Source organism: Fistularia commersonii, chromosome 18 (genome assembly GCF_037954325.1).
Source record: "Fistularia commersonii isolate RoL2024-O1a breed Wild chromosome 18, RoL_Fcom_v1.0, whole genome shotgun sequence".
Taxonomy (NCBI): Eukaryota; Metazoa; Chordata; class Actinopteri; order Syngnathiformes; family Fistulariidae; genus Fistularia; species Fistularia commersonii.
This window is the reverse complement of record NC_141301.1, coordinates 6,012,900-6,037,500: the sequence shown is the minus strand read 5'-3', so window position 1 is coordinate 6,037,500 and position 24,601 is coordinate 6,012,900. Positions and strand designations below refer to the sequence as shown.

The window sequence follows — 24,601 nt, the reverse complement described above, 5'->3', positions numbered from 1 at the left end:
CATGTCACAAAAACAAAATACATTCATTTATATATTGATTTGAAATCAACAGTTACATGTTAGTGGTTAATGTCTTTAGGGATCTCTAGATATTTTAACCAATGCTGTTTAAACTCCATTCAAATCAATTGATATATTTTCATTTTTTGCCAAATCATCAAGACATGTTAAGCCTACATTTTATGATATTGAAATGAGACATAAATCACAATATCCTGACACGACAGACCATTATCTTCAAGAATTCTCTCTTTAAAGGATGGGATATAAAAGAAACAGATTTTCCATGGATTTATTAGCTCCATCCCCAAACTAATCTTCTCTGCTTTGACAATTCAGTGGTATGACCTAGCCATTAGGGCAAAGCAATTAGAATAACACTGTTTAAATTTCATAATGTCATTTTCTTACAAGATATATTATCATGACAAAATGTTTGATATTTTAACTGTTATGAAATGTTGATTATGAAATGTGTTCAAGTGCCAAAAATTAGTCTATTTCTTAAATTTGAAGCCTTTAGTACCCTAATATTTCCTCCCCAAACTTTGACTTAATTCTTGGTATATTACATTTTTTTTCTCAGTAAAATAAATAAATTGTTAAAATGTCTTTATTCCGTTAATTTTTGCATATTTTTCATCAGATTACAACTGTATCATAGAATATGTTTTTCAAATTTTTCTGGTGGTGTTTTCTGTAAATGTGACCCTCCATTTATGTGTTTGTACCAAAATCCCTACTTTGACTGAACAGCCAAGATCAAGCTGATGGTCCCCTTTGAAATGCTACTGATTTACTACTGTAATTTTGCTGTAGATATATATTTAATGGTACCCCCCCCCCCCCCCCCCACACACACACACACACACACACACACACACACACATCTCGCTGTCTGTCTCTGTTTTGCTCTCTCTCCCTCTGTTATTGTGTCTGGTTCAGGCAACTCCACACTGTTGGTGTATTTTTCTGTTCAGTCATTTTTTACTTTATTTTCTAATGGCCTTTTTCAAAGTATTTATTTATTTATTTATTTATTTATTCACTTATTTTTTCATTATTATTATTTTTAAAGAATGCAAACTTTACCTGATCTCTTCACATTCAGTGATAATGCAGCTTTTACTAAATCTCTCTAGCACCTACAGCTGACCTATCCAATTCTTAAAACACAGTTTGTGGACCTTCCATACTTCTTCTGCTTATACTCGCTTGACCAAACACATATCTACACATCACCTGCTCCCCCATCCAAACACCAGCAATTTTAGACTGTATTTGTTATTTAATTATTTTTGTGTTTCCTTTTATTAATTTGAATTTATTCTCTCTGCTTATGCCTAAGAGAATTATAAAAAAAAATGCCATTTCTGTGTGTAGCCTGTTTACCAAACAACACACACACACACAGACACACACACACACACACACACACACACACACACATGGGTGCGCACACACATACACACACAAATAAAGACACACAAACATGAAATTACACTTTTCATGAATATGTTTTTGCACTGTCACTCCTCCTCCTCCTTTCCTCTAATTCGCCCAAACATTACACAAACTTTCTCCTCCTCTGCCTCCCACAAGTCTCCAGTGCCAAATAGATCAGGGGAGAATACAACTCCAACAACAACAACAGCAACGACAACAACAAAACCAAAAAAGCAAAAAAAAGCCATTCCAACTGTTTCTTTGAGTTGTTCTTGTGTGTTGGACATCCATCCTGGAAGCACCCATGAAGCCAGCATGCTCCGCCCCTCATAACATGATGTTGCTCATGATGCCACAAATGAACAGCACCTAATGCCACCCTACCACCACCTTCTCCTGCTCCTGCTCCTCCTCTAAACCATCTTAGAGCTTAAATCCAACAAGGATTAACACTTTGCTGGTTTGCAATTTTTCCTTTCTCTATATACACAAATTTAGATTTACATTTAAAAGAATAAATAAAACACCCCTTCATACCAGCTGTTTTTCCTAATTCTGTCACCTCTTCAGCTTGAAGAAGATTTTGTGCCATAGTGTTGGGGACACCTTCCACTTTGCTTTTGTTTTTTTTTGCTCCTTCCTCTTCGCTCTGTGTCTTTTGTTCTCTCTTTCTCCATTAAGTAGGATATACTTAAAAGAAAGCATTTGATTTTATTGTTCTGGTGTCAAAAGGATCAAAGGAAAAAATACACACACATAGAGTGTCAGTGGGAAGACTTTATGACACTGTCAATAGTCCAGCCATCTTATGTCCTCTTAAAGTTTGTTGAACTTTTATGACCCCCTACACACACATACAGCCTCACCCCTTTCTCATGAAATGTATTGACCTTTTGTCCTCTTTCTCCTACACACCCCTTACCTTACCTCAGCTGTGTTCATCAAACTGTTTGGAAGGATAACTCTCTCCATTCCATCCCCACAAAACAACTTCTCTGAGACTGTGCAATGCTTGCTGATATGATTGGATTTTTAAATTATTATTATAGCTTTGATTTTGGTTGTTCATTTCATAAGGAATAAAAAAAACTACAAGAGAAAGGGAAAAAAAAACAGTCCCTCAACATTTTTTCTCTGTCTCACATTGTATTTTTTGTCAGATTTTTTTTGTTTTCCTGAGCTGTAAAGAGAGACTTGTTGAGCAGAGAGGGGCAGGCAGCATGAAGAGGGTCTTATGGATACAATATCATCTTTACCTGATAGTTAGGGTCTGCCTGTTTGATTAGCTATTTCTACTGTGTTAACTTGTGCTGTTGATATTAGTGTTGATTTACTAACTGTATTTGCTGTTTACCCACAAAACTCTTCTGCTAATAATGGCATTAATAACTTCAAGAAAGGGGCCATTCCTCAACATAAGGCTTGCTTTTAACATTTGTTAATGTTTTGCTGTCAGTGAGTGGTTACGGTGCTTTGTTGTTTTTTTTCTTTCTTTTTCCAAGTATTTTAAACTCACTTATTTATTGTTTTTTGTTGTTGTTTTGATTTGTTTTGTTTTGGTTTTTTTCATCATCGAGCCACAAAGATGTTGGAAAATGCTTTGGTTTTGTAAGACATATCATTGTGGTAAAAAAAAAAAAAAAAAACAACAACAAAAAACAGCTTCCCTCACTTGAGAATTAATCGCTGGGAGATCCCCAGAAGAAAAAGAAAAATTCTCCTGTGGTTGTAAAAAAATGAGGAGCTGCTAACTTGTGTGCAATACAGTCCTAGTTTACATTACGTAGGATAGGTTAGATGATTAACAACCATTGGCACAGCTCAACCAAACATGTCTTCATATTCACCTGCATATAAAAGACATATTGAAAGTATTCAAAATAAAACTCCACCATTTCATCACATCTCTCTGAGCGCCACTCTTGATTTATACTGCCTGCCCCATTTCCCCTCACACATGGGCTATTGTTTCGAACGCTATTTTATTATAATAATAATAATTATTATTGGTTACCTAATAACAAAGAAAAGGGTGAAGAATTGAAATTATTATTATTATTATTGTTTATTTGTTTGTTTGTTCGTTTGTTTGGTTTTTTTAGCAGCTGCTTTTAACAACATTCATTGACTGACTTACAGAGTATGGAATATTTAATGTAATTGTAGCATTGTGTTTGTAAAGAAGAAAAAATAGTGAGTTGTGTTTCTTGACTTGTGGATTACCAGTGAAGTGGGCAATCTAGTGCAAATATATATGAGGTCTTTTTTAAGGATTTTTATTTTGCGACAGCAACAGCAGTCATTATAAATGTTCATTTTAGCATCACCTGTCTTCCGTTGTCTTATTCTTCACCTTCACCACACTGCATCATCACAGTAACACATTGCGAGTTTGGGGCTTGGAATGAGTGTATGAGTGCATGTTTGTGAGATTCTATGTGAGGAAACATGCAAAAAACAATCTGGGTCTGTGACATTGTGTGTTTTAGGGCTTCTTTGCCTGCACGTCTGTTTGTATATATGTGTGTGGTCATGTTTGTGGTTCTGTTTGGGGTTGGCCTGAGTGTCCAGTGTCCCCCCAAAGCTAAAACCTGTCAGTCTTCCATGGACACCAATGGAACCACCTGACGGTATAGCTGCAAATCCTTATCATGTGAACTGACTCAACTCAACTTTCCATTGCCCTTTTTTCTGACCAACAAAATCAATCACTTTCCACCAATACTGCGTTTCCCCCTCGTGCCATCTTTCTGCTACAAACTATATCAGCCTCATGTGATGTTCTCCATTGATAACAGACTATTGTCACAATCAACTGTTACAGGCCAACGGATTGGTGGGTTAAAAACGTATTATTAACAGCCCAGGTGTTGATTACATTGGGGATTAGTTTTACACAACCAGGTTCTGATCAACTCTGAAAATAAATATAGTTCATGTGTATTTATCATTTTTGGTAGTGGGGCTAACTTCTTCTTTGATAGTTATCATTTTATAGTGTCAAGCCATATTGGTATTTCTGATTTTATCTAGTTTTTGCCTGTTTCTGTTTTTTCTGTTTCAAGTAATTTGTCTGTTTTTTGTTGCTTCTTTGCTATCCCTTCAGATATTAAGAAACTACTACTACTATTACTATGACTACAAATAACAATAACAATAACAATAACAATAACAATAATAATAATAAATATTATTATATTTATACATAATTATAGAACCATAGAATTATCATTTAAAAGTTCCAATATGTTATTATTATTGTCAAAAATTCTTTATTTGACTCGATTATTTACTTAAAGCAACTTTGAAAGTGACTTTAAGTGACTCATGAAATTTTTTTCACTCAAAAAAAACTAAAGAAATATCGACAAATCCTCCAGCTAATGCACATTTGCTACATTTGACTGACACTACTATTTTTTGTTTGACTATTTATTTCATTTAAAAAGCGGTTTTCTGTGTGAACAGTGTACCCAGCGCTGCAAATCCAACCCAACCAACCAAACAACCAACCAATTAACAATCTTACTCAGCTGCCAAGGCCACCTCATATCAGTTTGTAGACGGAGGAGTTAGAAAAATACAGATGATAGGATGATTGGTTTATAGATGAGATGGGAGGAGAGATGTAGTTATGATTTACAGGGTCTTAGTGACTGTTTATCAGTTTTCTGGGCTGTTGTCTTGTTTTCCCCAGTCAAACTAAGCCTGTGCAATTCTAACCTGGCATGATAATTTGCCTGAACTGTTGATTAACTTGATTGAATGTTTCTTTTCTCAGTCAGTCAATTGATACTACTGATTGACAAGCTGACTTGAGAGCCATTGGGGCAAAGCATGAAAGACATACTGTTTACAACCCATGAGACCGACAACACTGTTGAAAAAAATGTCAAGGGCTTTCTAGGAAATAAGCCAAAGAAAGAGATAAGGAAACATCAGATGGATATCTGAAGAGTACTCATTTCCAAAAAGTTGAACTTTTGTTCCTTAGTTTCTTTGTGACACAAGGTAATGTAATTCGTTTTCCAATCATTGCATGTGACTATTTTATTATTTGAATTTTAATTAAACTGTTAGACGGGAAGTACTTTTTGTGATGTTAGGTCAAATTATTAAGATGCAGCTGTTTTTAATGAATGGGAGTATTTTGCAAGAGTGTTCTTTTTTTTCGTTTTGCTTTTTTTGTTTTTTGCGCCATGGGGAGTGCTTGCAGACCAATGAATGCTATATGTGTGACTACACAAAACTGTCAAGGTTTTGTTGATTTGTACAAGGTAATGGGTAAAATAAACCACTTGAACTATGTAGCATATTCAGTCTTAAAGAGTTCAAGGGGAAATTTGGAAACATGCACTGAGGTAAGTTAAACTAAAATGGCAGAGTTGTTGTTATAGTCAGAAAGACTAAGATTGGTTAGATCCACTTTCGGACCTCACACCATTACTTACAGCAAGCATTGCAATCTAGACTGTGTTGGGCTTAATCCTCTGACATATCTATCCACAAGCCACTTTGTGCACCAGAGTCATATGATTGACTGGCCCCTGGCATCCATCACAGTTCCACAAAAAACAGTCTCTCTCCCATGACATGCGATCAAAACCAAAACTCATTTCCCACACACCCCTGCTGCATATGCCAGCAAAGTGGCTTTTGCATCCAGCAAGAGGCTAAAGCTTTTCGTTAATTTTACAACAGAATTCTTGGTGAACCAAAAATTAAGCCATTAGAATAATGAAAACTCAAAAATTGCCTCAATACCAGGAAGGTATGAAATATTAAATTCAAAGTACAAATGAGGACCTTACGCATTTAATACATAAATATTTTGTATATATTGGAAGTCAAGGTACTGCGGCAGTAAAAATAAAGCAACTTGGTAAATCTAGGTTGGTTATGTTGGGCAACTCAGCATCAGTTGAATCACTCATACATATTGATTTTTTTCACAAATACAAATGTGCATTACATTCATTTCACACACCATGACTTCCAAAGCCATTAAAAGCTAAACTGAAATCAAACATGACATCAAAAACTCTAAAGTTAAGTTTGCCGTGCAAATGAATGCTGATTTTTTTTTTTGATCTCGGTGATCTCCAGAGAAACCAAGAAATCAAACAGGTTTTTGTTTTGGCAATAGTGACATAAAATTAAAGACAAATTATTGCAAAAAACAAACAAGGGGTCTATGTAAAGGTCTATTTAAATATTGGAATCAGGTCTATGTAGAGGTCTATTTGAATATTGGAATCAGGCTTCAAGCATCACAGTTACAAAGCTTAGATTTAGAAAAAGAACACAATAAAACCTTAAATTAACCTTTGAAAATGTATACAGTTTATACATTTGGAGACAATGCTGACCTTAGTCATGAGGAAAAGTGTGGTATTTCTTTTTGATGCACAAGAAACACAGAACTTGAAAGGATTCCTTTTCTTGCTCTATATGAAATGCTTGTTTAATGGACGGACTACATCTGTGTCTTTCATAACTCATCCTTTTCATGAATACAAGGATGCTACTTAAGCTATTGGAAACAATTATTTATTTTTTTTGTGATTTGTGCTGCTGTTCTGTTTTTTGTAAGGTTTAATTCTCTCTATAGCTTATCTTTTACTAAAACTCATGGGTTAGCTTCAGAAAAACAGGATTTGGGCTTTAATTGCTAAAATGTGCCCCACAAGACCATTTTAGCTCAAGGCTTCTTTTTATTGCTGAAAAAAATATCTATATTATTTAGTTCTTTAAAGCTTCTTTTGGCAATCCAAATTTAGTTTCAGTGAGCGCATACATTGTATTCTGTATATATGGAGTCTTTGCAGACCTTACTTTGAGATAAAACTTAGCAGGTTGTCAAATCTCATAGTGGCGCCTGGACTAGACTAGCGGCTTCAAGGAGAGAATCTCAGTCCAGTTGTCATTATGAGATTCGAAATGACTGACCATTATCTATCTATCTATCTATCTATCTATCTATCTATCTATCTATCTATCTATCTATCTATCTATCTATCTATCTATCTATCTATCTATCTATCTATCTATCTATCTATCTATCTATCTATCTATCTATCTATCATAATAGATGTGGGATCTATGTAAAATCCACAATAAATCTAAATCAATTCAAAATCAATTTTGGCCAAACTGGCCAAAAACAACAACAAAAAAATCACAATATATTAGTTGTGCCAAGTATAGTATTTCAAAACACTGAATATTTCACACTTTATATGGCCCAATTTTAGACTGCCAATGTATTAAACTGGAATTACTATATTACAAGTAACCAACAAAAAACATGTAATATTTTTTATACAAAATGAAATTAATCAAAGTTGATGTACTGCTGTTCTAATTGTCACAGGTCATTCCTCAAGGGTTTTTCTTTGGCTCTGAGTAACATTTTCTACAAAGAGAAAGTGTTAATGTGTCTTGTTTTTGTGTATAATCTACTGCATTTTTAAAACTGTTTATGTTTTACCTGACCATCCTCTTGTGCTCTGAATAGTTATGCACGAAGGACAGCAATCATTACAGATATTTGGAACGGTGTTGGATACTGATTTTTCAAGTTTTATACATTGTAAATATGTTTTTGATCTATTTGGAAGCCTGAGTTGAAAAGTATTTAGACTTGTAAGCACCAATGGGGGCTGTTATTTCCCATTTCTCAAACCTGCCAATGACTGGAAAAATTCAGAACATAAGTCAGGTACTATGAATTTGAGTTGAGTTACATATATTAAACCTAATGGGACAACTGAGGTTTGAATGTTGTCAAAGATGGGAGACACGAAAGATTTCTGACTCTCAATACCTAAAACAAAGAACCTGCCATTAGTTAGGACGGTTATACATAGCAGTCATAATGTCAAGTAGTTTCCCGCTTCTTCCATCCCCTTGTGGTGCTTGACAGTTTCAAAAGACGTGTTACATATTCAGAAGGTATGCCTTCAAATATAAAAGATTATTTCATGAATGTTCTCATGCAAAGTCTAAAACATTTGCTAAAACATCTTAACCATCATTCGAAAAGTTCAATTTTCCTTTACAGTTTCTCAAGAGGGTTACTTTAAAATGATATAGTGTCTTTTTCACTGTCAATTCGCAATTATGATATAAAGGATCTTGGATTATTGAAACATGAAATGCGCATCTTGAAGAAAATGACATGAAAATATAAAGCATAATATAAATTGAATGAGATTAATTTCTTCTTAACAGTAGAGGGCACAGCTTATTTGATAAGATGTGCATTGTTAACCTTTTATTGATTCAAAAATTCCCTGGTCTGTATTAAAACAAAGTATTTTAAATCAAAATATCTAATTTAATGTAGTAGTCACATTTATCCATAGGGACATTCGTACTTTAATTTCAGTGTACACTTTACTCTCAGACCATTGGTTGTAAATACTCAATTGTTTTTGCAAAAATTAAATACTTAAAAAAAAAAAAAAAAAAAAACAATAGCAAATGCCCTAATGACTTCCACAATACTCATAGTCAGAAGGAGTGCAGATTGCCCAACGTTTGGATGCAGCTATGATACCTTGTAGCTAGCTCTTGTTCACTTGCTTGTAGTATTCATGGAACATGACTCATTCCTAGATGTGCCATAATTTGTTGCTTTGATTTGTATTGTTTAGCCTTTATTTTGCTGATTTTTCCGTATATTTCGCAAATAACACTATATGTTTGTATGTTTGCTTTTCCAATGGGAAGAGAAAATCATAAACAAACATTGTTGGGAGTTTAATGAAATATGAAAATTAGAAGATGTAAATGTAGATGCTATTAGTTTGATCAAATTGGCTGCTTATGTAAGCCTCAACTTTCTGGTGGGATTTGTACAATTTAGTTAAAATCAGACATTTTCTATGTGGTTGTTGTGTTTAGGGACCCAGACACAATCAAGGGGAACAAACAAGTTTGATGACAGACCAACATAAAAAGGTAAAAAATTCACACATATACAGCTAATTGGTGGTTGTAAGATATGCATTTCCTGTCATCCTTTCTTGTTTATCTTTTTTGTCACACAATGTCATTATGTTACTTACAATGAAATAGATTTTGGTCAGTAACATTCCATGTCTGACTATCTAGATGATGCATCAGAAATATATAGGATATTTTTATCAAAAGAAAATGTATCAAGAATGTCAGTATTTGTCACTTTCTAACAATTGTTCACTGCTAAGAACATTTTTGAAAGCATTTGCATCACTTGCCCTTGTTGCTGTGTAGCATGACCCAGATTCCTGGGATTGGTAAGGAACTGGTGAAACAGCAGGTGGTGAGCTCTTTGAGCTTCTCCATACTTGTCATTTACAGTTGTAATTTCCTACCTCGAGTAACCTCGAGTAAGTACTGAAGTTTGAAAGCCTCCATAAACAAATCATGCTATCCGGAGCGTCATATTTGAATGTTTAACTCTTTCTGTGGCCAATCATTTTTTTTCAGAAGTTTACAAAATACCCACTATTGCTTATACTGTAACTCATTTGTCAGAGGTTACAGGTTATGACTCCCTAACATGCAAAATTTAAAAGTAGAACATTTCGGTGTGGTTTATTTATTTATTTATTTATTGGTCTTAAGCTTACTTTTAGGCAAGATGGCATGCTTGCAATTTATCCAACTAAAATATCCTAGACCAGTGGTCTTGTTATTTTTCCAATATCAATTCACCTCTGTTGGCATATTTCTAAGTAGGCAGTTTTTCAAACTATACTATAGATCGCAGTTGATCTAATTGGACTAGAGCTGATTTTCCTTCCATTGCAAATGTTGTCTTTAGTCCTAAATCATTTAGGTTCAAGCTCATATTCAAGAGAATCATCGATCTGAGGTTCACAGCATAATGTGTATTTCAGTTTGAAATTCAAAGTTACTATTTCTTACTACAACAACCTTGACTCAAAACAATTAAATGACTATGACGATGTAAAATTTGACATTTTGAGTATTTGAATTGTGATCTTCAAATCTCAGACAAGTGCTTTAAGATTTATTGATCTCCATACTAACAATCTATTTCTGCTTTATTTCATTCACCAGATGCTTTTCTCCAAAGCAATCCTCGAACAACATTTCTAAATAAATAAATAAGTAAACAAATATACATTTATTACCTTCACCACTGTTCCTGCAGTCAAGGTCATGTGGGGGGGGGGGGGGGCTGTCATTGGGTGAGAGTTGGGGAAGACCTTGGGCTTGTCAATAACAAAGCCACATGAAAACACTCACTATCACATTTGCCTGGGTAATTTAGTTTGGGTCTTCAGCAACTGTTAGCATGTTTTTGCATTTTGTGGGGAAACCGGAGAACCCAAAGGAAACCCATGCAGGTACAGGAAAACATGTAAATAAAAGGAAAAAACATGCTATGGGAAAGAAACCAGTGACCCTCCTTGCTGTAGGGCAGAGACAAGAACCACTCTGTCATTGTGCTGCCCCGCAGGCATTCTTCATATAAATACAGTAAATGTGGTCAAAAATATAAAAGATATATGTATCTCCAAGAAATATAATAATATTACATTCAAACACATAACTGTATCAAAATGTATTATTTCTGTGTATCAAATCCAAACCATTCTTATATTTTCTTAATTTTTGATTATCAGTAAAAAGCTGAAACTGATCATTTATCATACTAAAAGCACCATGTGCCTCATGAGAGATGGAAGCATATGAAATAAGATTTTGCAGATTGCATTTTTTGAACCCCTGATCCAGTAGAACAACATACCCAATAATTTCATGCAGGATGATGATGTACATTGTCTATTATGGGGCAATTAGGGAATGTCATGCAGCAAAAGACCAAAACGATAAGGACAATGTCAGTAATGGCATCATCATGGTATTTTAAAGTGAAGTCAAATCCCTTGGAACTCCAATGGCTTTCTCATCATAAGCAGAAAGACTAAATCATATCTAGCAGTTAAAATTCTATTTTGTTTGATTGTATTTTGATCAGTTACTGGTTGTTTGTCTAGATATGTGGCCCTGCGATTGACTAGCACCGGTCTATGGTGTACCCTGCCTCTCGCCTAATGACCGCTGGGATAGGCTTCAGCATCCCCTTTGACCCTGAGTGCAGGATAAGCTGAAGAAGATGGATGGGTAGATGGATGTATTTGATCATTTTCATCTTCCCCTTCGGGGGTCACCGCAGTGAAATCATCTTCCTCCTTATAACCCTGTCCTCTGTATCCTCCTGTCTCACACCAAATAACTTCATGTCCTCTTTCATTATAGCCATGAGTCTCCTCTTCAGTCTCTCTCTAGGATTAATTGTGTATTGATGCCAAAGTTACATGTGTTCACTTAATGTCAACACATATTCATTTAACTTGCATTGCTTTGCTATGCAGTTTCTGGGGGGGCACAAGCCAGTATCTTTTTGAGCCGGTCCCATGTCAGATTAATCCAGAGGGTTGTGCCAGGAAGAGCATTACTCATGCCAGAGCTAAATATGTAAATCAAACTCAGGAATCTCATACCAACTATGATGCAGGTTAAAATGACCTTCAAGACAACACTGGAAATAGAGCTACCGTGGGAATAAGGAGGGGAGGAAGGTGTATTCTTGTCGAAATATAAACTCTGCTATTATTTAGGTTAGACTAAGATGTAGATACAGATGTTAATGTAGACCTGATGCTCCCTGTTCATTGAAAAATTATGAATAAAGGGATGTCCAATGCATTGTTATGTGACGCTAAGGGAACCCCATTTGTCTCCCCATTTGTCAGGCTGGGACACCATGAGACTGAGACCATGCTCAAGAGGGAGCCACTGTATATTGTTTTGGAAGGCTGACAGACGAGATTTGACAGGAATGACATCCTGAACTGCAGTAAGACCAGAGAACAGGTGGAGGAAATTCTTGAGAGGTGGAGGTTTGCTCTGGAAAGAAGAGAAATTAAGGTTAGCCGCAGTAAGACAGAATACATGTTGGAATGAGAGGAACCCAAGTGGAACTGTGAGGCTACAGGGGTTGAAAATTAAAAAGGTGGAGTAGTACTTAGGGTCAACAGTCCAGAGCAATAGAGAGTATGGAAAAATGGCAAATAAATGCATCCAAGCAGGTTGGTCAGTGAAGAAAGTGTTGGGGGTAATGTGTGATAGAAGATTATCAGCCAGAATATTTACTGGAGGTTGGATTTAGAAAATCGGACAGAAGATTTCTGGATGTACTGAAAGAGAAAGTAGTAAGTCGGTGAGAAAGAAGATGACACAGATAATAGGGTTTTATGGAGGAAGTCGATTTGGTGTGGTAACCCCTAAAGAGAGCACCCTAAATGTAAAAAAGAAGAAACAATGTTTCACTTTGTAAAATAAAGACTGTTAAGGGCAAGACACTATAAGACTTTATTCATATTAAATGTTGAATCTGATTTTAAAAGATGAAACTGACCATAGGATTTTGTAACAGCACAATTCATTTGAATCCTGCCCCTCAAACCTTGTATTTTTGGGGAATGAGTTGATGATATTGATGATATCAAAGAAAGTACACACATCATAGCTGTATGAATGTATTCATGAAATCTCATATTATCAGTATGTCTGAAAAAAAAAAAACATCTGTCACGTGCCTTTCTATCTGAAGTGTCTTAATGTAAATTTTTAAACTGACAAAAAATATATTTTACATCAAATAGCATTTTCATATTCTATTAGATTAGTACTATTATACAAGTATATGATTACTATATACTAGTTTAGTTACAGCTATCAGTTTTACCTCTGGTCAGATTGTGAAATAAGATGACATTGGTACCCTGGCATTTACACTATTGTCTCTGACCACAGAGTTCCGCCACTGAAGTCATATACTGTAGTATTACCTGATATCAGACTGAAATATTACATTTCACTTATTACACTGTCTGTAAGTAATCACTGGAGACCAGTGTCACTAATGTATTCTGATTGTTTTACGTTGCCAGTCATGCTGGGATGATTGCAAAAACAAAAGAAAACAAACACAAAAAAAAAAATCCGACCAAAGGATAGGGATATTTTGATTTTTCAGTCATTTGTACTTGTAATTGATTTAGAAAACCTAGGTGGCTCATTTTTTTCTGAACTATGATTGGTATCATTGCTACCACTTTACTCCAAACAGCTGAACAACAGTGCTTTGCTGCGATCTAAAGTAGCTTAAAGGATAGATAACAAGGGCCTACCACCCAAAAAAGTCTATTTCTTTTTTCCATCGTTAGAAACTAAGGTATGGGTTTCAAAACACCTAATTTGTCATTTAATGTCACCTAACTAAAGTCACTTACACTGTAAACAAAATTATAATACTGGTCTTAAGAGAAACAGGGAGTTCAGAGAGGATTTGCATCCCACTTCCTATTTAAGGCTAAAAAAGTGTGACCAGCCCTTGGCGCTGGTTTGTTATCATTACTCCTTCTTCCCAGTGATCTTTGGATAATCATTTTTTTTAAGAGAAACCATAGTTTTCTGTCAGACATCTCAACATGATGGTTATCAAATTGAGGCCTGAGTTATCAAAGACTGGCATCAGTGCTGATAACTTGAAATGTGGAAAAAAATCTTGAAAAGGCATGCCCGTATGCAGAGAAAGAAGAAGAAAGGCAAAGAGTCAAAGACTGTTATTGATAAGATTATTGACTTTGAACGTTCGCACTATGACAAAAAAAAACATCAAGTAGTGGGTTGACTTGATCTGACTGTATTTGCTTAACATGTTACACATTGGTGCCCCTGGTCATTCCCTCAGATATTCCTCTTTCTATCTCACTGTCCACTCCTCCCACCTCACCACACTGGGCTGCTCCAGCTCTGGAACTCATTTCCACCTGACCTCTGTAATACTGACTCTCTTCTACTCTTCAAATTAAAACTCACCTTTTTAAAGAAACTTTCAGTTCATAATCAGCAGTACACTGTCCCTCTGAACAGAATTTTATTTTCAGACATTATTTTATACAAAAACGTAAAACCAGTTTCAGTTGTGGTAACAGGTATGGAGGAAATAAGCATTTGATGAATCAATGACAGAAGAAGAATCAAAAATGATAAATAAATGAAAGGAAATAAGGAAACTAAAAGATGTGTCATATTCAAAGGTATATATGACATGATTGTACTTAGGTTCAAAACCTAACATGCATATGAGTAGACGATTGCATTCATTGTTTGCAAGTGTGAATCACCCTTCTTTTTACCTGCCACCATTTTAAATTTGGCCATAAATGATGAATTGAGCTCCTTCATGACCCCTTCTTGAAAATTGTGACGAGCCCAAAGAGTGCGCAGAACTTCTGTATCAGAAGTTTCGGGCACTCTTCAAGTGCATCCCGTTTGTGAATCACGTATGTTGTGTGAAAAGTTTGAAGACCCTCAATCTGCCTTCTACTCCAAATACTAAAATGTTCCCTTTTTCTGTATACATAAATCACTTTTAATGTTCAACATTTGAGTGGGCCCTTCTTGTGGTTTGTAGTAATCGAGATTCAGTTGTCTAAAAAAGTCAAGACCCAAAGTTCTCCACAGCTTAATTTATAAGCTTGAATAATTGTGTTGATTATAAGATAGAGAAACAGCAAAAGCAGTGGTATTCTTTTGCCATTGGAAATGTGTTTAATACAGAGTCCCGACTATCCTAAAGTTCTCATCTGACCAGACACATAAGTACAGTACAATGCATCTAGATGCATGGGTAGTGCTGTTGTAGTGGAGCGCGTGTATGTGATCGACAGAGAGGACATATAGTCTTAACGACATTAAACAACTGAGTTGTTGTACAACCTTTGATACTTTTATGTCCCTGGTGTTGATATCAAGCTAAAGTTAAAACAGGACACTAAGTCTCATCCTAAAAATATTTCCCACTCAATTATCTGGTCACAGATATCAGCATTTAATTGTGGAATTATCTAATATATAATGGTAACAGCACTGTTTAGCGGTCTAAGACTGGCGTTCGTCTTCCAAAATTTTCGCTTAAGTGTCTGTTTTTTCTTAGGGTTTGACATTGCTAATGATACGACACTTCAGATAGTGTATGTCATGAGTCTACTAAAAATATTGTTCTCCAGCTGTTGTTGAAATTAATTTGTTTTTTTTGTATCTAATCTCTGTTATTATATGTGGAAAAGGTAAAAATGTCAATGTTTTGTCTTTTGGTCTTAGCTTCAATATATTTAACAGTAAATTATATTTTCTTGGAGACTTTCCTTTTCTCACCTAATAAATGTTTGCAAGCCAATTGTGCTAGTGAGCTTGTTCCCCGTTTGTTCCCATATCCCCTGTTCCAAATCTCACCAAGGATCAAGAATGATCTGGCCTTTGAGCAGAGGACAATTTAGCTCAGGATCTCTCAGGAAATATGCATCTAGATCACATGGTGGCTGCTAACAATTTTCTCACCTCTACCTGGTCCATGCCCTTGCTCTTTTCCAATCCCTTTACCTCTGCTCTGTCTTGTCTGAAATTTCATTTTGGCATGGTATATGGGGAGCATGTTCAGTTATCCTTATCACTTATAGCAGCTGATGATAGTGCACGCAGTGTGTTGCACAATGTCTTGCGAATAAGATGAAGTACTGATTTTCTCTGGTTCAATCACCATCTCTGGTCTCATTATTGTCGGAAAATGTTCCTTCAAATGGTCATCCAGTCAGACTGGGTTTTTATTAATTCTTTCTGGTCTGGCCACTCTTCATGTCAAATCCAAAAGTGAGTCTTGCCAGTACAGGACATCATGACTCTGAGGGTCATGTGTCAGGCAGGTTGAGGAAGAGGAGGAGAAAGGGAGTCCAGGTCAAGCTTTAATTGGTAAAAGTTGTTTCCATACCTTGGTCAAAGTAGAATTAAATCAATTGTATTGTCATTTTATTTCTATTTTCTCCTTTTTGCCACCCACCTCTCCTCACCACATAAGAATGCCCTCCAGTTTGCTGTTAACTGCTTATGCTTTCTTATGGACATACTTGCATGACTTTTTGTCCTTACCTTTTCCTGTGCTACTAAACATGTCTTGAGTTGATCTTATTGGTTCAGGCAGATACTTCAATTTGCAATTGGTCCTCTGGTGCAGCTGGAACAACCTGGAGATGAATCTTCTCTGCTCGAGACTGTGAAGATGACAGTGGACTTCAAGGAGGAGGCCCTTACGCTATTCCCTGTCACCATATTATACAGTTCTGTCAGTACTGTTGAAACCTGCAGGTTTCTTGGGTCCATCATCTCTCAGGACCCAGTGTTCATCCGAACTAGATTGTGTGATCAAAAGGCCCAACAGAGGATGTCCCGTCTGTGCCCAAGACATTGTGCTCAAGACATTCAACCTGCCTCAGGAGCTGCTGATCCAGTTCCACGCTGCAGTCATCCAGTCAGTTTTTTGCATCCCAGTAATCATCTGGTTTTGTTCAGCCCCCCCAAACAAGTCAGGAACAGATGGGAACGGAATCATTGGCATCTAACTGCCCTCTATTCAGGACTGATACACTTCCAGAGGGGGGGCTGGGCAGCAAACAACAATAGACCCATCAGGACACAATTCACACTATTCTTCTTTCTCTCGTCTGACTTGAGGCAAATATCACGCCATCAATGTGGCAAACGTAAAACCCCACACACCTGAAATATCATGTCATACACTAACAATCTTTACCTAATCATCACTTCACTGAATATAAATTAAAACATACTCAAAATGTTATCATTTCATGTTACCTGTCATTAATAAATGCTGCTCTCTGTGCACATTGTGATAAATATTCCTATTAAAAAAGAAAAAGTGTGTACATACACATATCTTTATGCAGGTGTTATTTATCTGTTTGCATTATCACACTGACCACTTTACTAATTTGGGATACAATATGACTACGTTTGCACTATCTACTTATTATATTGTGTACCCTATGGTGCTTTTATATATATATATATATATATATATATATATATATATATATATATATATATATATATATATATATATATAGTGCTATTGTCCTTCAAGTCAGCACAACTTGTGGTGAAAAACCAGAGTCAATGTAGTTGTATGTGAGAACATACTTTGCCAGTAAAGCTGATTCTGATACTGATTCTGTTTATGCTTCTGATTCTGTTTCTTATTCTGGTGACAAAGGGCAGCCAAGATGAACCCCAGGAACCATTTGAAAAATTGTGTCTGAAGTTGAGGCCAAGACTGTGGACCCAGCTGTCACAATACTTACATCCCCCCTCCACAAAAACCTGTGAGACATAGTCATACTCCTCCAAATCTACAAATCACATGCAATTGACATTCATGAACTCCAATAAACCCCCCAGAATACTTGTAAGAATGAAGCTCTGGTCCATTCTTCCACAAACTGGATGGGATCCATTTGGTTTCTCTTACATAAAAGAATTTGATAATTGATTGGTGTCTTGTTTCAATCAAGCTTATACTTATTAGGAGGCTGCATGTTGAGATCCCTCAGTAATTGGAACACATCTTTTGTACCCTTTTGTTTTAAATGAATGCCACCATCCTGGTCTGTCCCTCCCTGGGCACTGTTCCCAAATTCCATGCAACATGCAAAGACATATATTAGCCAAGCCAGTCCCACATTGTTCAGTGCCACTGAGAAACTTCTTCACTACCTTAGTAATTTCTATCATGGATATGGGTGAAACTTGTCAAAGTCTTCCGGGTCTTTTCTCATCATGAACGGGAATGAATTTGGGTTTAGAAGATCCTCAAAGTCCTTTTTTAACTGCTTAACAATATCTGCCATTGAGGGCAATAGGTCTCAAGCTTTGGCTAAACCCTGTTTCCTCCCATATACAGGTTTTTGCTTCTTTGAGTGACAAGGGTGCAGCCTCCTGCTCTCCAATACAAATTTAATCAGATTCATTTTCTTATCTGATTGATGGTTTTTGTGGATATATTTGTCCAATAACTCATAATCCTGTAATATAAATTCAAAAGTTCTGAAAAAAAAAGTTCTGAAAAAAATGTGATTCTGTGGGCTGACCAATAACTGTAGAATTTCTATACAGCATGCTAGGATAAGGAGTGTGAAAAAACAGTGGGTTGGTTTATGAACATACTGACAGAAGTCAGCTGCTTGTAACAATAATAGTCAGGTTGCTACAGCCTTGAGTGTCTACATGAACATTAAAATCACCAGCAATGACTATTTTATCCATTTCAAAATCTAAACTTGACAAGGACCCCAAGAATTAAGACAGGGATTTATAGTATGGACCAGGGTTTAAATTTTGATGAAAATGATATCAAGTTTTTTTTGTTTTTTTTTTCCAGGCTAGATTTGAGGCCAAACAGGAGGACTTCAAATGAACTATAATTTGGTTTAGATTTTGCCCTGATCAATACACCTGAAGGGCAGATGGAGTGATAAGAACAGGAGAGATCAGTAGGAGAAAGTCTGTAGATGACCAGGGACTTACCCTATTTTCCGTACCATTAGGCTCACCTACAATGAATGGCCTATTTAAAAAAATATTAATATATAAGGTGCATCGCATTACAAGGGACATATAATAGAAGCTACAGTAGTGACTGGGCTGCGTTATGTATCCACTAAATGGAGCTGCACTAAAGGGAATGTCAACAAAACAGTCAGACAAGTCAGTCAAACTTCATTAATAGAGTACAAACCAACGTTCTGAAAACTCCGTTCTCCCCCAAAACAAGTTAAAGTATTCACCATATGATACCGTACATACCGGTAGTTCTTACCGGTATTTGCGCCGCCTTTGTTGAAAACTTGTTGAAAACTTTTTCGAGAAGGACCACCTCTAAATTCATTGTTGTCTATGTCGCTAGCTAGCGCTGTTGCTTTCATTCAAATAGTGACTGTAGAGATGATTCTACCTGCTGCTCTTTATTCAACAACCCACTGTTCAAGTTTGTCCTCTAACTGCAGCCATTTCGCTTTGTTCTCTTGGAAACTCTGTTTGGTCTTCTTTACTTGGCACAGGTCATCTTATCGCTTCCTCCACTTCCGTGCCATTGATTTGTTAATGTTGAATTCTCTCGCTGCTGCTCTATTCCTGTGCTCTACTGCGTGACTGATCGCCTTCAGTTTAAACTCTGCGTTGCAAGCGTGTCTCTTGACACGTGCCATTTTGGGGTCTTCATACACACACAAGTGATGTGGGACTGGAATTCCCCTTCACCGCTTTTACCGCGGCTCCTTCGATGACACATGCACACACACAAACATACACACACAAATGGAAATGAAAGTGCACGCTTTGCGCAGTCATATATCCCAGCATGCACCACGCGCTACTTCTTTAGAAAATGGAGTCGGCGGCTGCTTCCCGTGGTTGTGAGACCTCTCGCGGCTCAATGTTGATCCACATATAAGGCGCACCGCATTATAAAGCGCACTGCCAATTTTGGAGAACATTAAAGGCATATAGGTGTGTCTTATAGTGCGGAAAATACAGCAGATTTTCCAGACCCTTCTCCCCCTAATGCCTTTGAGCCATTTTTTCATAGCCTCAAAAGTAACTAACAGGGCATGACAATAAGAAATGAAGACTGGGTATAAATTCAGTTGTGACAGTTTTCTCTCACATGAGCCTAAATGCCTGAGATGCTGGGTGAAAATTTCTCAGACAGGAGATATTGGATGCTTTTCTGCTGGGATGTAAAGGATACACTCACAGTCAAACATAAGCTACTGTTTCTGTGATTTTACTATGCCCAGTATATAATATTATGTACAGTTACAACACTCAAATCAAGTCATTATATGTTTGATCCCAATGCTTGCAATGAATAACTGCTGTAAGAAAATGAAGCTGTTTGGGACAAATGCTTAATCTCTACATCGGCATTGGCAAGTAAATGCTGAAAAAAGACCAGCAATTTTCGCCTTCTCACCCATCTTCATCTATGATTGTCCTGACTTTCAAATGCATTTTAACTGATTATTTCATTTTCTCTCTCTCTGTCAATGCGATCAACTTTAAACTGAAAAGTCTAAAAGGAAGACATTGAGCCAATGTTCTGCTAGAAGACCCCACACCCAGGTTCCTGTTCATGGCCTGTGAGACGACTGGCTGTTCACACAATGCGTTCCAATCATTGTTTGGTGCAGATGATGCGGGGTACAACACAATGATAGAAGAGGTGAGGACACTCAGGATGGGGGCCCTGTAGAACTGGCTGTGAATTTTGGAGGAGACGTTCATTTTGTGGGGCAGCCTCAGGAAGAACATTCTCTGGTGTGCCTGTTTGATGACTGTGTGAGTGAATCTTCTCCTGCGGGTCGCTGGGGATAGTGATGCCCAGAAACTCCACCTCTACTACGGAGTTGTTTATGGGGAGGGGGAGGTGTGAGGATGTGTGTCTACAGAAGATCATGACCAACTTCACTATGTTGTTGATGTTGACCTCCAGGTTCTCAACTGTAAACCATGCAACCAGCTGTGACACAATGCCCCTATAATCTGTCTCAACATTGTCCTTGTTAAAGCCTAGGACTATTGTGTCATCTGTAAACTTCACCAGCTTGATAGAAGTACTGGAGGTACAGTCATTGGGAATAAAAGGAGAGGTGTCAAGGAGATTGTCATAGAACATAGCATAAACTTATGCCTCACACATTGTTATCATGGCATCCATCATGGTCAGGTCTAGGCACTTGCTTGACAATCCCACAGATTGCTCAATACACGATCATAATCTGTTTGAGCAGGGCAAACAATTAACAGTGGAGCGAAAACTAATTCTACAGTCATGGCCAAAAGTTTTGAGAGTGACACTATCACATCATCTGTTCCTTCAGGGTTTTAGGTGTTTTACTATCACATCATCTGTTCCTTCAGGGTTTTTAGGTGTTTGCCAGATGTTTCTATGGTTATGTCATTCTCAAAACTTTTGGCCATGACTGTAATAGTCCATATCCCCTCCTGCTGATCATTGCAAAAGAATTCTTTATGATCAGTACAAGAAACAATGGAAAATATCAAGGAAATGATTAAGAGCAATAACAAAAGAATAACAGAAAAAACTGAAAACCTAGATTCTTCTTTCTCTTGACTGTTTCCTTCAGTGTTTGCCATAGTGAATTTTCTTCTTACATCTACCCCTTTTCTTTGCGCATTTTCACTCAAACTAATTTCCTGTCCCATTCTATATCCATCGATCATATCCTAAGCTTACTACTTGCCATTACCAACTTCAGTACACTCGAACTCCTTTACATTGACAGTATACTTTCCCATTGATATCCTGCAACAAACTACTGGAGAAATTAAGAAAGAATGAGGATACTATAAAAAGATGGAAAGACACTGCCAGTCAGGTGTCTTCAGGCCTCACCAGGCTTCCAAGGAGGGACTGTAACAATAGTGTTCAGTCCCAGAATTCTCATAAGTCCTTTGAAGAAGCATCTTGGTACTTTCCCCTCAGACAATCCGAAAATTTTTGGCAGCACATATGGAAAGAACGAAAAATTGTTTAAGCATGAATCATCAAGTGATAGTTATTCTGTGATTGTCATATATGATTCAATTGAGCTTAAGCAATAACAGTGACATACCCTGATGTCCTCAGGAATTCTCCAAGCCCATAAGTTGCTGTATATTGCAATAGGGTGTACCTAGAGTATCCCTGAGCAAGTCAAGCCTAAGGAGTCACTGGTTATCCCTACCCACAAAAGCTAATCACCGCAGAACATCATGTATACATTTTCATATGCCAGGAGCATCAACTCACCATCAATGAATGGCATGGATCCATTCAGTCTTGCTCTGAACTTTCACAGCAGCATCAGTCACTAACAGATCTTGAAAGGGACCCACCCACTTCTAGACTACCAAGAGCAGGTTTTGACCAGGCTTCTTAATGAACTGGATAGTAAATCTCATAGCTTAATTCAATGGCCATCAAATGTCAAGTGCATGTCACCTGTTTCTTGTGTAAATTGTTCCAAGCAGGAACATAGGTCTTCCAGGGATGATTGGCCTGTGTCTCCATTTGAGGTGGCTCCAATGTTGCACAGAACTGCTGGCAAAGGGTCAGGTCATGGAACGCCCTCCTGAATCTTTGAAAGATACTCCTTCAAATGGGGCTCCACTTGAAGATGGTACGGTGGCTCCAGTGAAATGAGTTCCTTGGACAGAGCAGATTTGAATTGTTAGGTCCCACTGTAAAATGAGGTCCTTTGTAAACATTTTGTGCTTCTGTTGCTTTTTGTTTGATACTGTTTGAAGTGTGGTTTCTGGTGGCACTGTGGGGATAAGTGTGGTGTCAACCAGCACAACCAATCACCATGTGCCCTCATCTTTAAAGCCTGGCACAGCTATTCAATAGGGAAGCTGGCATGCAGCACGCCTGCAGAAGGCTGTATGGTCAGGTGTGGTTTGCTGAAGCCCAATAACCAGTGTGTTGAGGAGGATTGGGGCTAGGAACAGTTTCAGTAATTGACACCAAGCTTTCTTGTTATGTAGAGTTCTTATCATTTTAAATACTTCCCATCACTCTTCTAGCATCTGTCAATATATTTCTCTCTCTATTCTTAATCATCCAGACCCGTTGTACATCTTTTCCATCTTTATTTCTATGTACCTACATCATCTCCCTCCTGTCGGGCAAGGCCCTCCAGTGGGCTGAGGCTATCTGGAATTCCCCGGGCATGGTGACAGCCACGGTGAAAAACTTCGTGGACCATTTCAAAGAGGTCTTCAGCCTTCCCAATGGGGATTCCTCACTTCAGGCCCGACTTTACCACCTCCGCCAGGGAAAGCAACCCGTCATGGAGTACGCCTTGCAGTTCCGGACGCTAGCGGCCGCCAGTGGATGGAACGAGCCAGCCCTCCCGACAGCGTTTCGGCAAGGCTTGAACCCCTCCTTGCGACTCCACTTGGCGGCTTATGATGACACCATGGGGCTGGAAAGGTTCATCCGACTGGCAATCAGGGTATCGCCATCCCTCAACCCTCCGGAGCAAACAGAAGAGACCAGGGAAGTGGAGGCCCACCGAGAGACGCAGACCTCCAAGACCCCTGGTGGGCGCAGTGACTTCCCCCAAGGTCCATTTAAGGCCGTTGACCATCTCAGCCCAGGTTTGCGTAGCCGACTCGACCCACCAGGTACGAGCTCTTGTCGACTCCGGCTCGGCAGGGAACTTCATCTCCGGTGCACTCTGCCGAAAGCTACAAATTCCCCGGATCCCGTGTTCCCCCTCCTTCACTGTACGATCAGTGATGGGGAAAACCTCTATCTCCCAGGCAAGTCAACACACGACCCTCCTCCCTTCAGCTTAGAATCGGGGTTCTGCATGTGGAGAACATTTCGTTTCATGTCCTGGAGGAATCACAGATCTGGTGTTGGGCAGACCTTGGTTGATGGCGCATGAGCCACTGGGGAAATCCTGCCCTGGGGTGAGAATTGCAAGGAGCAATGTTTTCCCCAGCTCCCTCTAATGAGAGTAGTGCATCCCTATGCCACATCAGTGGAAAGCCCCAAGCAAGACCACCGGGCCCAGATCCCTTCCCAGTATGCGGGTTTTCAGGACGTCTTCAGCTCCCAACGAGCCGCCGCGCTGCCCCCACATCGTCCCTGGGACTGTGCGATCGATCTACTTCCAGGCCAGCCGCTGCCGAACGGAAAGATCTACCCTCTCTCTCTCCCTGAACAGGCGGCCATGGAGACCTATATAGAGGAATCCCTGCGCCAGGGCTATATCCGACCGTCGAAATCTCCTGCGGCCTCGCCATTCTTTATCGCAAAGAAGGATGGAGGGTTGAGACCCTGTGTGGACTACCGGACCCTGAACCAAGCCACAGTAAAATTCCGTTATCCTCTACCTTTGGTGCCAGCGGCTTTGGAGTCCCTCCGGGGGTCCAAAATATTCACCCAACTGGAGCTCCGGAGCGCCTATAACCTGGTGCGCATTCGAAGAGGGGATGAGTGGAAAACTGCCTTTGTAACCCCCTCTGGTCACTGGGAGTACAGGGTCATGCCATATGGCCTAGCCAATGCTGTATTCCAAGGCTTCATGAACGAGATATTCAGGGACTTCCTGCAAAAATTTGTGGTCGTCTATATAGATGACATCCTGATCCACTCCCCTGATCTGTCCAGTCACGTTCGCCATGTCACCCAAGTCCTCACCAG

The 24,601-nt window shown here is 38.3% G+C and overlaps 1 protein-coding gene across 1 annotated transcript in view; it reads left to right on the top strand.

The window, feature by feature from the left end:
- LOC147224251 (RNA-binding protein Nova-1-like) overlaps window positions 1-17,376 on the top strand; it is an 83,240-nt gene extending 65,864 nt beyond the window's left edge. Inside the window, exons 6-7 of the mRNA XM_086164594.1 lie at window positions 9,355-9,411; window positions 16,547-17,376. Of these exons, the coding sequence (XP_086020720.1) occupies window positions 9,355-9,407 (53 nt within the window). The 3' untranslated portion in view covers window positions 9,408-9,411; window positions 16,547-17,376. The remainder of the gene's footprint in view (window positions 1-9,354; window positions 9,412-16,546) is intronic.
- Window positions 17,377-24,601: the final 7,225 nt, after the last annotated feature.